A 17,370-nucleotide genomic window follows, 5' to 3' on the forward strand; every position below is an offset into this window, starting at 1 on the left:
CAGTCTTTGTCAGCAGGTTTCTTCCCCCACTATACTCAGTGTGGACAGGGCACTGCTTTCCCCTCCTGAGGCTTAGGATAGTTTGCCAAAATCTCTTTGAGGCCGACCGAAAATCCTGCTCCATGGTCTCCCCAAACTCCTCCCAAACTTAACTTTTTGCTTCTTCCACTGCCAAGGCCGTGGCTTGCTTGGCCTGTCGGTACTTGTCAGCTGCTTCGGGAGTCCAACAGGCGAGCCATGCTCGGTTGGACTCTTCCTTCAGCTTGCCTTTACCTGTGGTGTCCACCACCGAGTTCGGGGGGTTGCTGCCATGACAGGACAGCCACCAACCGCCTTGCTACCCCAGCTCCAATCAGCAGCAGCAATGGCGGAACCCAGCCCATTTGAACTCAAAGTTCCCCACCTCCCTCGGGATGCAGTTGAAGCTCTGCAGGAGGTGTGAGTTGAAAGTCTGCCAAAATGTTAGTACACTGTCAAATTTGACCAGGATTTCACAGCATTTAACAGTATTGTTTCACAGTAAAATTCTGGACTCAAAATTTACTGTAACTTTACAAAGACTGTAAAAATTACGATATCCTTATATTTCACAGCAATTAACTGTTATTTCACAGTAAAATCCTGTAGTCCTCTGTAATAATCACACAAAATTTCCGTAAATTTAAACTGATTTGTCTATTCAGGGACTCCGTGGACCCCGTTGCACATTTGTGTACAGTCGGTGTGCTGTTAACACGTGAGCGTAATTAACAATAAGTTTACAATACTTAATAATAATTGTAATTGACCGTATCATCAGAGCTCTGCAGTTCCAATACATTTCTGTAAAGATATTTCACTGTAAATTACTGTAGTGAAAGTAATGCAATTATTATCCAGTAATTTGCTTTGAATTTTCAAACATCTTTACAGTCTAAGCTATTACAGAGCATCCGGGGAGTCATGCAGCGTTTCACTTTTTCCACATTTTGTAATGCGACAACCTTATACTAAAATAGAATAATATATTTTTTTTTTTTTTACCTAAAAATTGTAGGGCTGTTAACGAATCGTTGTCCCAGTCTAAGGTCAAGAGTGCTCAGGAGCAGGTTTTCATGCAAGATTATTTTTTCTCTATATCCTGACTAGTATGTTCTCTAGCTGAAAAACATCCCCGTTGCATTATGCTTCAATGTAGAGATGCAGGTGATTCTTCATGTCTCTAAGGTCTTTAACATGGATCTATTTGATAAGAAAAATTAAATGTTTTTAGGAAATTACATGCAGATTTTTAGCAGCACTACATAGTGTGATTGTGTGGTCATGGACTATCAAGTCAATTGCATCGTACATTATGTACGCAGTGACTAATTTGGTTCTTTGACCAAAATTGGAAATGCAGTACTTCCCTCCTCCCAGTGTGGGTTATAAATGTGAGGAAGCTGGTTTGTGTTTTATTCTTCACACACTCTATAGGAGAAGAAAGAATGCTCTCAGAACTTGAGTGTGCGGTTTGTTTACCGGACGTACAACACAGGCCCGAGGTGCCCCCTGCAGCTGGACTGTAGGCACAGCTTCTGTGAGAGCTGCCTGCTGGCCCTCTCCAGCCACCCCAATGTGTTGTACTTAAGGTCAGCCTGTGGGGTCATTGTGTGTCCGTTCTGCCGGTGCCACCCCCATTACAGAGGTGACAGGGCCAAGACAAGCCTAAGAGTGGCTGAAAGCATCCGTAATCTGTTGCTGACTTCAGGGGTCCTGGAGAAGGAGGATGAGGCCGAGGACGGGGAGGACAGCCAGGTGGGACCAAGTGAGCACCAGTCCTTTCTGCTGTCTAGGAGCGCAAGGATCCAGAAATCTTGCAAGAAGTTTAACATGTCAGCTTTCATTTGCTCTTCAGGACATTACAGCAGCTTTGATGCAGGCTATCTTATTTAACTCTCCTTTCTTTATGAAAAATATTCATTGTAATGCAAGCCAAGTGGGCTCGTTGTGCACTTTGAATGCACCACAGATGACATTTTTTCCACAAAATCCAAGTTAAACTGATTTAGCCTGTATTTAAAAATCTGTATTTCCAATAATAATACATCTAGAACTAGATGTATCGGATGAGCATACCTTAACTGACAGCAGAGGCAAAGCTACTCCAGAAAGAAGGCCAGGTGAAAAGCATTGCCTCCAATCAGACTCCTGAGCAGCACCACAGCAGCGACACTCCTTGTTTGCTTGACAGGTAAAATAACTGCAGCAGAAACCACAGAGGAAGTTGCTCATCATGCTACATGCCACCAGGTAAATTTGTAAGGGGGTTGGTGCAATTCTATCATTATCACCAGTGGCAGCAATACTCCAGTGTTTTATATGTCACCATCTGCAGACTGCTGTTTGTCGTTGTGCTGGTCTGTGCAGCTGTCATGTCATTGATCATGTGTTCTCCTCCTGCAAGAGGTGAGCCCAAAACAGGCCACAATATGTTGGCGCCACACAGAGCTCCTCAACTATCATGATCATTTTGTTTCAGACATGCTTAACACGTTACATTTACGAGTTTCACCAGCATCTTTTAAGGATGAGTTAAGGTCTAGCAATTGATTGATAGCTTAGAAAAAAAGGTGCATAAATTATATCCTCATAAGCAAAACGGAGTACCTTTATTGTACACTACTCACAAAAGTTAGGGAGGTTGGGCTTCGGGTGAAATTTTCCGGATGAACATGAAAGGCACTATAACCTTTTACAGGTGACCCCAGCTAAACTTGTGAATGCAAATGTCCAACTGTTGATCGTTTCACTAATTTTTGCACAACTTAAGTACTGTTATATAACAAGGAGCTGGACAGCAAAACTCACAACAGGTGTGTGATCCAACAATCTAAAAATTTTTTTTTTTGTCACACTGGTTATTCATCTGTATCTCTGTTGGAACCTGCTGATGTCAATCTGTTACACTCTGAGCTCAGTGGCTTGTTTGAAGCCTCACAAACACACAATGGCAAGGTAGTGTTGGTCAGTTATGTGTTGTTTTTGTCTCAGGAAGTCAAAATGTGAACAGCAAGGACCAGAGCAGGGGTACTAACCTTTTTGACCTTGGGGCCCAATTTTATTTTTATTTTTTCTTACTACAGAGCAAATATTAACACTGAATTCGTAATCTTACTCTTGATTTTAATTGTATTCAATAATTATATTTAACCTACTTATAGTTTAACAGTATACACCTTGTCAAATGATATAAACGCATGTATTAATCACAAACATTATGGAGGCTTATGTCAAGCTGATTACAAGAGAAGGTACTCATGAAACTGATAAAAAAATAAATGTACATACAATTACACAGCACTAAATTAACTACATTTTAACTAAATTATTAATACATGATAATAATGTATCCTAACTAAACTATTAATAAGATTAAAGTGCAAATGAAAATACAGCTTCACCACTTTAGTCATATTTGAGCTGAAGAAACTGCTCTATGAGTTTAGCTCCAGACTTCATGTGTTAGTTTGATGTTGTCATTACTGCCACAAGTGATGGAAAAGTGTATTACAGCTGTGTACCAGACCACAGCTGTGAAACTGAATTTTTTGGCAGCCCAACAATGGTTAGAGGACTGTTTAAATACTTAATCTAATTGAAGCAGGACATATATTGGTCCATTTATGGACCACACACCTGTTCAGCTCCTTGTTAGAGAACAGAAAGTTGTGCATGCATTTTTGAAACATTGAATATTGGACATTCAAAAGTTTAGAGAAGGCCAACTTAAGTTCACCTACAAATATTAGGTTTAACCTGAAATGTCACAGTGCATCCCGAACTTAGTAATTGGTGTAGAGTAAAGTAGGAAGGGAATTTATATGGCCCCATCTGTCAAGGTTTGTCTGACACATGAAACGTGACGAATTGGGGGTGGGGCTCTATCTACTTCAGCCGCCAGATGGCAGTACAGTGTTGAATATCTTAAATTGTGTTTTGCAGCTATTCCAACTTTGACCACAGGGTCAGTTGCTAGTTAGAGTGGCGCTTTTCATCAATTTTATCAGACTGCATTTTCCTCAAACCCCACACCCGTTCTTCCTCTCACGTGAGATCCACATAGGAATGGGGCCGTAGGAATACCTTTCCTACTGTAGCTTGTGCTATGTTAAAGGAAAATAAATAAATTACCATCTCATAATAATCCCTTATTTATCGCAGTTAATTGGTTCCAGACATCACTGTGATAAATGAATTTCCACAAAGTAAGAATCATTCATTATAAATCAAATATTTTCATGAAGCATAAAAAACTTGTTTATGACCTTCTAAATACGTTTTTCAACACTATGAGAGCTCTCTAGACTTAAAATAACACCCTTTAGTCACTTTTACACTCTCTTAATCCAATATACTAATGCTGTCTGAGGCCGGGCCAATCAGCGATGAACACCGCTCACTGATTGGGGTTTTTTGTGGCCAATACTAGTGTAATATTGATATTTGTAGTTTATTTAGCCACATTGTGAAACATTTTCATTGTAAATTCCCAGAACGTTACTGGCTACTAATTATATTACTTTCACAGTAACATTTACAGTAATATACTTAAATTATCTTTACAGTAATTGCAGAGCTGTGGTTTTACATTTAATTACAATAAAGCTACAACTAAATGCTCTAACTTCACAATTGTAATTGTATACAGTTAATTAAAATAAAAATAAAAACTAGGTGCAGTGATTTTTTTAGGGGGGTTATTTACTTTTGGTTTAACAGCATACCGCCACCTACTCTACGAGTGTGCAATTTAGTCTCGGGACCCCGTAAGAGTTTGAATTTACAGTAATTTGTTGTGATTTACAAAGGATAATGATCACAGTACTGTGAAGTAACAGTTAATTGCGGTGAAATATAAGGATAGCGTAATTTTTACAGTAATTTGTTCTAATGTTATGTCAAATTTTGATTACAGTATTTTACTGTGGAAAAAATATGGTCAAATACTGTAATTTTCACAGTGCATTTTTATGCTTGAAAATGCTCAATTTAGGACAGAAAAATTGTTGAATATGCTTAAAAAATATACCTCCAAAAAGAATGTGGCGAGGGACGGCTGTATAATGAGGTAGAATAATGGGATAAGACTTAAATTAAATTAGCACACAAGTCCATCATGTGCCCTCTGCAGCAGTTGTATGTGTTAATTGTAAATATATAACTACATCTAACCCATAATTTTCCGGCCTGACAATTATTTTGCATCTTCAAAAATGAAAAATAACAATAATCAGTTAAACTCATTTTCTTCCAGCCAGTCCTGCAGTGAGAGTCCGAGGAGTGAAGAGGTCATTGAATTCTGCGTATCTGTCGCCCTCTTCTGGACGTCAATCAAGCCAGGGAGCTTTGAGTGCAGATTCCAAAGCAGACATGTTAGGATCCTCAAACCACCTTCTGCCCAGTCGCCCTCAGCACAGAGGACAAAGCAAAAGTATGTACCCAGCCTTCATCAGGAGACCAGCTCCTTTCATAGCTGGGCATCCGTCACATCAGAGCTCCGGGAACCCGACAGAAGATGCATTTGAAGATGCTTCCAGAGTGGACACGAGCAGAGGAGGTAGAACCACATGGAAAACATCATCTGGACGCTATATGAGTGCTTTGCTGTCAACTCCGGCAGGGCGTCACGGAGGTCATAAGGACACCGAGGAGCTCTCACCCAGTGAGAGAGATGCCATTTGGAGACCAAAGAAGTTCCAGTCGTTTCTCTTCAAAGACTCACAGCCACCTTTAGTTGCAATTAGTGCACAAGAAGATCCAGCATATAGACAGCAAGATGAAGAAGTTAAAGAGTACAGTCCTTATTTAGTGCAATCAGACAGTGAACAAGAACATTTGCCAGTTTTAGCTGCCATCTCTGGAGGTGTCACAGGTGCATCGTTAGGAAGCTTACTGCCCCCTGTTGCACATTTTCACTCAAGCAGCAAAAAATCATTCAGGTCAGATGCTATGACCACCAGAAAGCCTGTATCTGCAGAAAATAAATTGGTTTTTAAACATGCTAACTGGGCATCCTCTATGGCTTTTCCTGGCTTCTCTCCAGCAAACAAAGGCCATACATTCAAAATAACCAACATTTATCCCTCGTTGTCATCAAAATACAGTTTCAGCCAAAGAAGAGCCTTTCAGTCCAGCCGGCAGAACATCTCAACTGTGTCCCAGCAAGCCAGAATCCTGGATCTCAGTCTGCTCAGGGGCTACAAAGAGAATCAAACCTTGGGCTTTTCACCCTTTAGCACTTTAAAACCAGCAGAGGTCACCAAATTGTCATCGAACAAGTCTCTCGTCCAACAGATTTTTGAAGGTTTGGAACCCTCTCAACTGAGACATCTTAGTGCGAGCACAATTCCAAACCAGGCGCAAAATGAGTCCAACAGCAAAGAAATGCAAAATGAAAAGCAAAGAGCAGCGTTTTCACCCCCATCACTCGGCTTTGTGGTCTCATCAGCTTCTCTCAGGCCAGTGGGCGGCGGCAAAATCACTGAAAAGGGAGCAGGATTGAGGCCTAATGGCACATCAAGGAAGCTTGCTGAGAGGAGAGCCAGGCTCCTCAGCACTTTCACCAGCAGTACAGTGAGAGGCGTTCGCGGCCATGCAAACGACACCAAATTCAAACATTTCAAAATGCCTGCTTTTGAGAACTGGCCCATAGTCAGGCGGCCCAAGAAACCAGCAAGTAGGAATGTCACATTGGAAAGCTTCACATCAACAACACAGACGCCTGGCACGGCATCTTTTCCAAACAGCTTGGAGGAGTTGATGCAGGGCAGAGACAACACAAGCTGGGACGCACGTGGTCCAACCATGCAGAGTGAGAGCAACACTACAACATGGCAGATGTTTAATGACACTGAGCCGTTGGACATGGCTGATAGTTTGGAGACTGGGAGTGAGGCTCTGGAGGAAGATTTATTGGAACTACATTACCTCCAAATTTCAACAATTAACACGTCCTTCAAGTCAATTAATAACCTGGATGCACAGCAGGAAGAATGAACCAATAAAAGATGGAGAACATGTGTGGTTGTGTAATAAAATATTATTCCACACGTTTCATAATGTGAATACACCAGGAATGATAACATGCACCCCAAATGTCGTCAGTGATATTACAATTACGAAATATTGAAATTGGTGCATTTGCAATCAGCTAAAATTATAAACAAAGCGAGCTATAAACTGCTACCCAAAAATGTACAATTATTCTCAACAAAAGAAAAATGTAATCTAATAGTAAAATCAAATATAAATCATTTGCATGCATGTAAAATACTAAATACCTTTAACATATCCGTATGTGGAATTAAAATATGGAATGGATTAAGTAAGGAAATCGAAGCACTAAAATGATTCAGTTCAAGAAATTGTTCAAACTACAAGTGTCCACAAAGTACAAAGAGGAAAAATTATAAACATATTGAACCTTTTGAGAAAAAAAGAGATAATATCATAGATCTTCTGTATGAACCATAAATTTCTTAACTATTTATTTTTGAAAAATTTAATGATTGTGTATATGTTTATATGTCTAATACTTATGTGTTTAATATTTGTTTATTTTTTGTATATTCATTTATTTATTCACTGTTCTGTTACAAACAGAACAAAAAAAATGGGATAAAACTACTATGACATTAAAAAGGGGTAGGATTAAATAAGCTCTGCTTCTTCCTATTCCTTTTCGGACGTGCTGTAATGAAACAACTGGGAATATGTGATGCATTTTATTACAATTGTATGCATGTTCGAAATAAACTGAAACTGACTAACTAAAACTTCATATGTTGGACTCCCAGGGGGTGATCAAGGGTGATGGGTCAAATGCAGAAAATCATTTCGCCCCACCTAGTGTGTGTGTGACAATCATTGGTACTTTAACGTTGAACTTTAATTCACTTCAAATGTGCTTTGTTTAACGCTGCATTGTAATTTTAGGTTGTTAGGTCAAATCGGCAAGTTGGCATTTTCAGGGAAGTGACAAACGTGTGTAAAATTAGAGCAAAATTGGTTGAAAAACGTGGTCTATAAACAAATATATATATATATATATATATATATGTATATAATATGCTTATTATTGAGGCTAATTGAGCCTTTGGAAGCTGCACTATTCTGCCTATAAAGCCCTTAAAAAACATCCAAACACCTCCATTAAGGTTTATGTAAGCAGAGCCGGCCCAAGGCATAAGCGTACTAAGCGCTTGCTTAGGGCCCCGCGGCCACCAGGGGGCCCCCAAAAGCAATTAACAAAAAATTCTTATTTTTTGCATGTACAGTCTGACTGATGATTTCTAAATGATCAAAGATATATTATTGTACAAAAACACAATTTTAGGTCAACAGAGTGCTGCTGCTGATCTAGGCCTAGTGCAGGGGTCGGCAACCTTTACCAGTCAAAGAGCCATTTTGACCAGTTTCACAAATTAAAGACAACAATGGGAGCCACAAAAATCTTTTGAAATTTAACATGACATAACACTGCATACAAAGTTTTTTTTTTTGCTTAATGCTATGTAATAAAGTATGGGTCTCAGACACGCACCATGCGGTGATTTTTCTCGGAAACTACGAATTTCACACTGTTAGCTCGTACGTGTCGTGAAGTCTTAGCATTGAACGCCCATTACAATTGGCGTGCCGGCCCAGCCACACGGCGTATGAGGCTTCTGATTGCTCACGTAAGAGACAGCAATGCATACTTGCTCAACAACCACACAGGTTACACTGACGGTGGAGGTATAAAAAAAAAAATGTAACACTCTTACTAATAATGCGCCACACTGTGAACCCACACCAAACACGAATGACAAACACATTTTGGGAGAACATCTGCACCGTAACACAACATAAACACAACAGGACAAATACCCAGAATCCCATGCAGCCCTGACTCTTCCGGGCTACGTTATACACTCCTGCTACCACCAAACCCCGCCCCCACCCCAACCCTGCTCCCTCACACATCACCCCCCCCCCCCCCAGGCCCGGCCCTCACCAATCTGGCGCCCTAGGCAAGATTTTAGGTGGCGCCCCCCCACATCGGCAGTGAAGTGTATATACTCACAAGAAACTGAATAGCTTTGTCTTTGACCTTTTTTTTTTTACTTACAACTATACCTAATATATAAAGGGGTGGAAAAGTGACTATTACCTGCAGGGCAAACATTAGCTAACCAGAAGGCAAAAACAATGTAAACAAAAAACACCTGCTTAAAAGATCTAATACAAATGTCCCTGAGGAATGTAAGGTGGGAGTACTGTAATTACCTAACGTTACATTATTATTTTCCATAACAATTTAGCCCCCTCCAACAATATTAAGCCGACGTTAAAAGAAAACTAGCTATTAATTGATTAGCAATTGCCGAATCATGTAACATTAGCTTAATGCTAAAAAGCCAGCTACTATCACATTCTGTAACAGACAAATAATTTCATGTAGGCTAACGTTACCTACCTGCTACCTCTGTCTTTTCTCGTTTCTCCTCCTCTTCTTTTCTCTTTTTTTCTTCCCTGGGCACCTGACAGTTTTGGCCGTTTTGACATCTTGTGTTGATTTTTTGATGTGGTGACGTCCAAAAAGAGTCATGATACGGGAAGGGAGGGGGCGCACCGTGCGGGGGGAGGGGGCGTAATGTTGTAACAAATAATATTTCTATTAAATAGGCTTTACTTTGCATTTTAATTAACGTGGGATTATTTTTTGTATTTAGAAATAATAGTACCAACTTTTTTTTTTTTTTTTTTTCTCCAACATTTGTGGCACTGGCGTGGCGCCCCCTGATGGACGGCGCCCTTAGCATTTGCCTATACGGCCTATGCCACGGGCCGGCCCTGACCCCCCCCCCCCCTTACCAAACCCCGCTCACCTCAACCGACGCACAGGGGGGAGGGGGAGGGGGGTGATGTGTGAGGGAGCAGGGTTGGGGTGGGGGCGGGGTTTGGTGGTAGCAGGAGTGTATAATGTAGCCCGGAAGAGTCAGGGCTGCATGGAATTCTGGGTATTTGTTCTGTTGTGTTTATATTGCGTTAAGGTGCAGATGTTCTCCCGAAATGTGTTTGTCATTCTTGTTTGGTTTTGGTTCAAAGTGTGGCGCATTATTCGTAAGAGTGTTAAAGTTGTTTTATATGGACATAGTCAGTGTAACCTGTGTGGCTGTTGACCAAGTATGCCTTGCTGTCGCTTACGTGTGCAAGCAGAAAATGCATTACACAGAAACTGGCACTCTATTTATGCAGGTTGTAGTGGGCTCTAAATGCTGTACCACCACAGTATGCCCTTATTACCATTGTTAGGGTGGAAATGGGAGAACATTAATTCCGGGAGGTTTCTGCGAGAGGCACCCAAACCCGGAAGTCTCCCGGGAAAATCGGGAGGGTCAGCAAGTATGCAGCTGAGCCGCATCAGAGAGATCAAAGAGCCGCATGCGGCTCCGGAGCCGCGGGTTGCCGACCCCTGACATAGGTGCACTGCTGAAACAGCATGAAAACAGTGAAGATCATTGTAGCAACATGGTGAAATGGAAGGAATTTGCCTTGCGTCTTTCAAAGGGGAAAACTATTGATGAATTTAACTTCAGTAGACTGCGCTCTCTTTGTACAAAGTAAACATTAAATATGAACAATTAACTAAAAATATAAACTAGTAATTAAAGACTAATATGTACAAGACTGATGAGACAAGATGACACTTTTACTGTAAATACAAAGCTTTATCACTTGGACTGTTCAACCCCAGGCCACTCTTGTAGCTGAATGTTTTCTACATTTTAAGATTAGGAACCGTATGTGGCACTCTGGACATCATTCGTTCATTCATTGGTATTGTTTATGTTCTTAACTGGGCCACCCCCATATCTTTATAAATGACATGTCATTTGTAAAGACATGCCAGGCTGACAATAGGATAATGTAAACAACACTGCCAGAGCCGCAATGAGCTTATAGTAGGTGTGTGAATGATCAACAATCAATATTATTGGCAGAAATAGAGGGCCCCAAAATCAAATTTTGCTTAGGGCCCCATGGAGGCTTGGGCCGGCACTGTATGTAAGTATGTATAGTATATAATGTAACAAGCACATTTATAAACACATGTAATGTTTACGTATTTTGATCGTTTTAAGCACGCACGGCGCATTAATTTAAAAAACGCATCACAACGTTCGCTTTTGTTTAACAACATAGCTGATTACTGCTCAGACTTCATGAGAGCCAACAAACACAATAAAACATCACTTACTATGTCTGCTGTCATTAGGATGCTGACTACTAGGATTTTCATATATTCCCTTTTATATAAAGAATAACTGATCATCCTCACAAAGAAAAGGGGGGTGAAACTAAACGTCTTTTCGTGTTGTTCTCGACATTTCCGGGTCAAAGTTGGCTGTCAACGTGTACCAACTAGTCGAAATACGTCCTCGTTCTTCTACTTTCCAAGTGAGAGGCATGATTTATGATCTACAACAAAGTTTGACGAGCAAGGAAACGAGGAAGCAGCTGATCAGTCAATCATGTCGACATAGCCACATAAGCTCGTGATCACGGCGCCAAATGGTTCGTCTGTGTTGGCGCTTATAATAATATCACTAATACTTGACTAATATTCAAGTCAGGAAATGTAAATGGAGTATTTTGGGCGTTTTTTGGATGCTTTTTTTGGGCTTTATAGGCAGAATAGAGGACCTCCCATTGACTCTGCTGTAAGCAGACTTTTATTTACGTTTATTTACACGTTAGAATGCATTAGAAAAATACATCCGTCGTCATGTCTTTCATAACGATTGTGAACGATAGGCAAAATTCCAAACCAAGTCCAGTTTCCCCTTTCGACTTCAGTTATGGGATTTAATATTTAAAGATTTTTTTTATGATGTACAAATCACACTATAGTGTCGATTAAAAAGTATGACAACCAACCCCGTTTTCCAGATAATGCTATTGTACATGTAATGGGTGTGCCCAACTACCTACTCTCCCTATCAGAAATACAAAATGGTTCGTTCCACCTGAATAGCTGCAAACGGAGCATGGAACAGTTCACTCAACACAGATGTCAAAGTGTCATCAAAGCTCACCTTTTAGCATTCATGCACAGCACCACCATTTTGAAGGATGGCGTGTCATGATAAATCTATCTGTACCAGCAGAAGAGAACGTTTTGTTTAAGTTTCCTTTTTGGACCTCATTGCACATAACTGTTGTGCGTTCAATGACACTCGATTAAAGTTAGAAACAAAGGAAGGCCTCACTACGTTTTAAAGATGGCGAGACTTAACCCACAGGAGATGTGATAATAATAATATAATCATAATATTGATGTATTATTATGATCACTATAACCTACGGATGATAATGCAAAATGAATCAGCTGATCTCTACTTTACACTCTGAAGTAAACGTATTAATAATCATATTCAAGTGAATAATGACAGCTTGTATGATTATTTAAAATCAACTTTTGGCCACTTTGTATTGAATTTGTTGGCACAAAAAAAATCCTAAATAAACAGTTTTGTGGGTTTATCTAGCAATGTTCTAGATATGTTAATCCCATTTTTTTTTTTAAGTGTCAAAAACCTAAACCAGGTTTTTAAAAACAATGTAACCATTCCAAGTGTACGTGTAAGGGGTGGTGACGTTTAGGTTTTGGGTGGGATGGGGGCTTCAGGAGTCCTGGGTATGGAGCCCATAATTTGGTGATATGCCCCTGCATGTATTGCACATATTGTTGATGTAAGTGGTAGCATGTTCTCTGAAGTATTTTGATCATATTACACTGATACTGGCTCACCTGCACTGGCTTCCTGTGCACTTAAGATGAGACTTCAAGGTTTTATTACTCACATAAAAAACACTAAACGTCTAGCTCCATCCTATCTTGCTGATTGTATTGTGTCATATGTCACGACCAGAAATCTGTGTTCTAAGAACTCCAGCTTATTAGCGATTCCCAGAGCTCAAAAAAAGTCTGCGGGCTTTAGAGCGTTTTCTATTCGCCCTCCAGTACTATGGTATGCCCTACTGCTAACAGTTAGAGATGCTACTTCTGTAAAAGCATTTGAGTCTCATCTTAAAACTCATTTATACACCCTTGCCTTTAAATAGGCCCCTATTTAGACCAGTTGATCTGCCGTCTCTCTTTTCCTGCGTGGAGAAGTTATCAGATCAGTTTCCATGGAGGATTTGCTAGCTGTTCCAAGTTGGGACCCGGGGTGGACCACTGCTCTGTGCATCAGTTGGTGACGTCTCTGCGCTGCTGACTTGTCTACATGCAAGAGGATCCCCTGCTGGACTGGACTCTCATGTTATTAACCGTATCGACTCGGCATTCATTGCACCGATCAACCAAGTGGAGGCGGAGGGTGTCTCCCCATCTGCGCTTCCTTCCAAGGTTTCTTGTTGTTCCCATTGGGTTGAGTTTTTTTCTTGCCCTGATGTTGGATCTGAGCAGAGGATGTCATTGTGGCTTGTGCAGCCCTTTGAGACATTTGTGATAAAGGGCTATATAAGTAAAATTTGATTGATTGATTGACTGATTAAAACTCATATTAGGGGATGACATACATCTCATGTACACTGAAAGTTGAATTTGGTATAGAGCAGGGATTCTAAAACTGTGGTAAGTGTACCACAGTACATGGGCTCCATCTACTGGTACGCCAAATAATCCCTTGATTAAAGTACAGTTGTTGTTATTTTACTATATTCAAATACAGTGTTACTATTCAAACTATGTGTAATGTTACAGTGGCCAATAATATTATTTATACTTGTTAAATAAAACCTTGGCCTTGTTTTTAATGAATAATTAGGCCAACTATGCTGTTGGTCATAATGGTGCCACTTGGACAGCCACGTTTTTTCTGAAGTGGTACTTGGTGAAAACAATTGTATAGAGCAGGGATCCCCAAACTAAGGCCCAAGGGCGGAACATGGCCTGCCAGCATCCAAAATCCGGCCCGCGGGAAGTCCAAAGTTAAAAAAAAATGCCCCCGAGTCAAAAAGTTTGGGGTATCAATACGTGAGAACATGACAAACACCATATGACAAGGGATCATATTCTTTTTTCTCTGTGTCCTGACACAGATGTTCCATCTCTACCTCTGCTTAAATAACGACAAGATAGCAAAAGTGATCTCGTATTTTGTGAAAGATTTTTTTTTTAAGTGTGCCAGGCTTGCATACATGCTACATAGTGGGGCACCTGCATGTCACATGACCACTGGTAAACGCAGATAAGACAAAGTGAAGGGGCTGGAAGGAGGTCTGTTAATTAGAGTTTCCATTCATCTTCTTCTTCTTCTCTCTTTCTTGTTCAAGTTCACGGCCGGCCCATGTGGCGACAGGTGCTCAGGAGCAGCTGAATAGGCCGCAGTCTAGACTCTGGTTGTCGCCCATCACACATGGCTAACTTATGAGAACGGACATAATGAAAGCAGTGACCACACTCACAGCGCGTTGGTAATCTCTGTCAGGGATGAGACTTTGATTCCAAGATCCTCTTTCAGCACGTTTGTCCACCTTTAAAAAAAAAAAATCCTTCTCCCCTCCTTTCCTCTTGGCATTGTCTGCATATTCGCGTGTGTATTTGTCTCACGCAGTCGGGGTGGGCTGGCGGGGTCACGGTTCACTGGGCCGCCCAGATCCATCAAGAGGAACAAAGTAGTGGGAATGAGGAACAGTGCCAAAGCCCCTGATATCAAAGACCTCTTTTAAGATTGGGATCCGCTCCAAGAAGCTGGACTTTATTTGCTGGTGGGGTGGGTGTGTGTGTGTGTATGTGTGTTAAAGACAATGATCAGATCGAGTATCCATCTCTCTTCCCTTGCCTGGTTTTTGAAATCTGCTTGCTTTTGTTCTTTATATAACGGGATGTGATTTAGTCAAGACTAATTTGTATGTGCCACCCAGAATTCCACAGGGGACATGGCGGTAAAACAAGAAGGTGTGTGTGTGTGTGTGTGTGTGTGTGTGTGGTGGGAGGGGGGTACCGTAAGTGTCTCAGAATTTTTTTGGGGAGCTCTGGGCACATTTGAGGACAATGGCGCTGTGGTCAGGGGGCTAAAAATGTGCTCTTTGGTGGTCTTCATTTGGTGCTTGATGTCCACTGGAAAAGATGGCTCAGGAATGAATGAATGAATACACACTTCAAAATACTTTAAAACAGTACTGAAAAATAAAATAGAGATCTCATTTAGAATAAAAACACTTAATGCACTTTACATGAATAGCAGTAATTAGACCTTAGAATGATGAGCGTTTAATACCTTAACAGGCTGGATAGCAGCTTTGTAGTCGCCATGGCAACCACCTTCTTTAGCGCAGGTCTGTGACAGCCTGGTGAATAAGTCATATTATATCAGGCTTGTTCTCTTCCTGGAGTTTTAATGACCTCCTTGAGATGCCTGCAGAGATGGTTAGGGTCTCCCCCTTTTTTAGTGAAGGATACAGTATTTGGGATGTCCTGCTGGCCAGAAGTGGGCGATAATACACATTTTGGGATCAACCCAATAACAAAATACACTTATTGCCAATACTGATACTGATACAGTTGACTTGGACATTTTTCTAGATCATGGAAAGATTTTCAGATTTTTGTTTTTATTTTGTTAATCGTGACGAGAGAAAATAGCACAAATATTATAAGCCCCAAAGCAACACCTCACTTATTTGTGAACAATTTAACAATATATAAATAAAACAACATAGAAATATTAACAAAATACTACATTTATTCCCGTTTAATACATAATTTTCTAACTAAATAAAGTCAATAGTGAAAAATAAGTGAACAAAAGAAAACATACTATTCCCTGCATTTACATGATGTCACATCCGTCTCATTGAATATGTGGCTGTACGAATCGTTCAAATCGCGAAAAGAATAAACGTTTCTTCGGAATTCCTCGAGAGGTAATCAAGAAGGGCTGAAGAGTGCAAGATTTTATGAATGGCAACAAGAAAACCCACTGCAGTCTAAGGGAGCAGAGTCGAATGCACAAGTTTAAACTCCAAGGTTCAAAGGTTGTTTTGATATATTTTTAAAACCCTTCATTCGTTTAGTATTTACCATTGAAATATTATCTTGATATTGTTTGTATTTAAATTTTTAACAAACAGAAACCAGAAAGTCATAGTCAATGATACTTTGTCAGGAAAGGTACTTCTATGTCTCCCCATTAGTTTATTTTGTACACAAATCTGTCAGAATTAATATGACAACAGGACAAAAATCAAATATGGTGATGATTCAGTAATTGTTAGTTTGTTAAATGGATGTGCAGTCACGGGTGTCAGTCTTTGGGTATCGTTGCAACAAAAACGATGCATATTTATCCGGGAGAGTCTTAAAACCAATTTCCTTGACCCAGCCACACACAAAGACGTTGTAGGCCTCCATGCTTTTTCAAGTTTTTATCTGTTTTGTCATGTAGAATGACGTCTGGAGCACAAGATAGTTCAATATGTCTGGGAACGCAACCAACGTATAATCCTCGATATCACTCGACAAATATTTTATTGATAAAGTATCAAGTATCAGGTCTCTCATTGTAATCCCATTGGGTTGAGTTTTTTCTTGCCCTGATGTGGGATCTGAGCTGAGGATGTCGTTGTGACGTGTGCAGCCCTTTGAGACACTTGTGATTAAGGGCTATATAAATAAATGTGTATTGATTGATTGATTTGATAGGGATCTATTCCATTGCATAGTTAGAGTTTTTTGCTGGTATCTGATTTTTGCAGGAAGATCTAGGCCCCTAGCGTACTCAGATAGTTTGCGCGCTGCTTGCTGCACTACAGCCACATTGGCTTGGTTGACCACCAGTTTTTTTCACTTCAGGGAAGAAGTCACGTGACAGAATGCAAGCAATAGACTGTCATTCAAAGCGTTTGCCCCCATAGCCCTCCTCCATCTAAGGCAGGATGTAAAACATGCGGCCCGCGGGCCGGATTGAACCTGATCCGGTAAGTTTGCTAAGGGTAAAGTTGACCTGCATTTTTAAATGAAAGAAACTGCTGTTCTAAATGTGTCCACTGGATGTCGCAATAGCAATTCTGTTAGGCAAGCAAATAGTATAAACCGGGGCGAGCAAGTATACCAGGCAAGAGGTACACGGTAAAGCGGGGCTGCGACTCCTCCCCCTCGACCCAATCAAACAAACAGAAGTAAAATAAACAATTGGTAACCCCACTTAAAGTGCTGCATGAGACAGTACACATTGATATAGTTCTGTGAAAATTATTGTCTTCAGTGTAAATTTAAAGAAAGTGAACAGTGGAAATGACAAATGAGGTAGTTGATACATAGAATAGTTTTTTATTTATGCTTTATTTTGTTTTTTG

At 40.4% G+C, this 17,370-nt stretch overlaps 1 protein-coding gene across 2 annotated transcripts; it reads left to right on the forward strand.

The window, feature by feature from the left end:
* The first annotated feature begins 1,931 nt into the window (after window positions 1-1,931).
* On the forward strand, window positions 1,932-7,038 carry LOC133605641 (uncharacterized). 2 transcript variants are annotated; one of them, XM_061958875.2, is made up of 4 exons: window positions 1,932-2,271; window positions 2,357-2,427; window positions 5,276-5,578; window positions 5,642-7,038. In XM_061958875.2, the coding sequence occupies exons 1-4, from the start codon at window positions 2,255-2,257 to the stop codon at window positions 7,015-7,017; spliced, it is 1,767 nt and encodes a 588-aa protein (XP_061814859.1). In that variant the 5' UTR covers window positions 1,932-2,254; the 3' UTR covers window positions 7,018-7,038. The 2 variants fall into 2 exon arrangements, with proteins under 2 accessions (XP_061814859.1, XP_061814858.1); XM_061958874.2 differs by having other exon boundaries at window positions 1,954-2,271; window positions 5,276-7,038.
* Window positions 7,039-17,370: the final 10,332 nt, after the last annotated feature.

Source organism: Nerophis lumbriciformis, linkage group LG05 (assembly GCF_033978685.3).
Source record: "Nerophis lumbriciformis linkage group LG05, RoL_Nlum_v2.1, whole genome shotgun sequence".
In the NCBI taxonomy this organism is placed as follows: domain Eukaryota; kingdom Metazoa; phylum Chordata; class Actinopteri; order Syngnathiformes; family Syngnathidae; genus Nerophis; species Nerophis lumbriciformis.

Bases quoted from the DNA above. Each gene is read 5' to 3' on its own strand.
- LOC133605641 (XM_061958874.2), top strand. The intron at 2,428-5,275 runs GTGAGCCCAAAA...ATTTTCTTCCAG, and splicing joins GTGTTCTCCTCCTGCAAGAG to CCAGTCCTGCAGTGAGAGTC.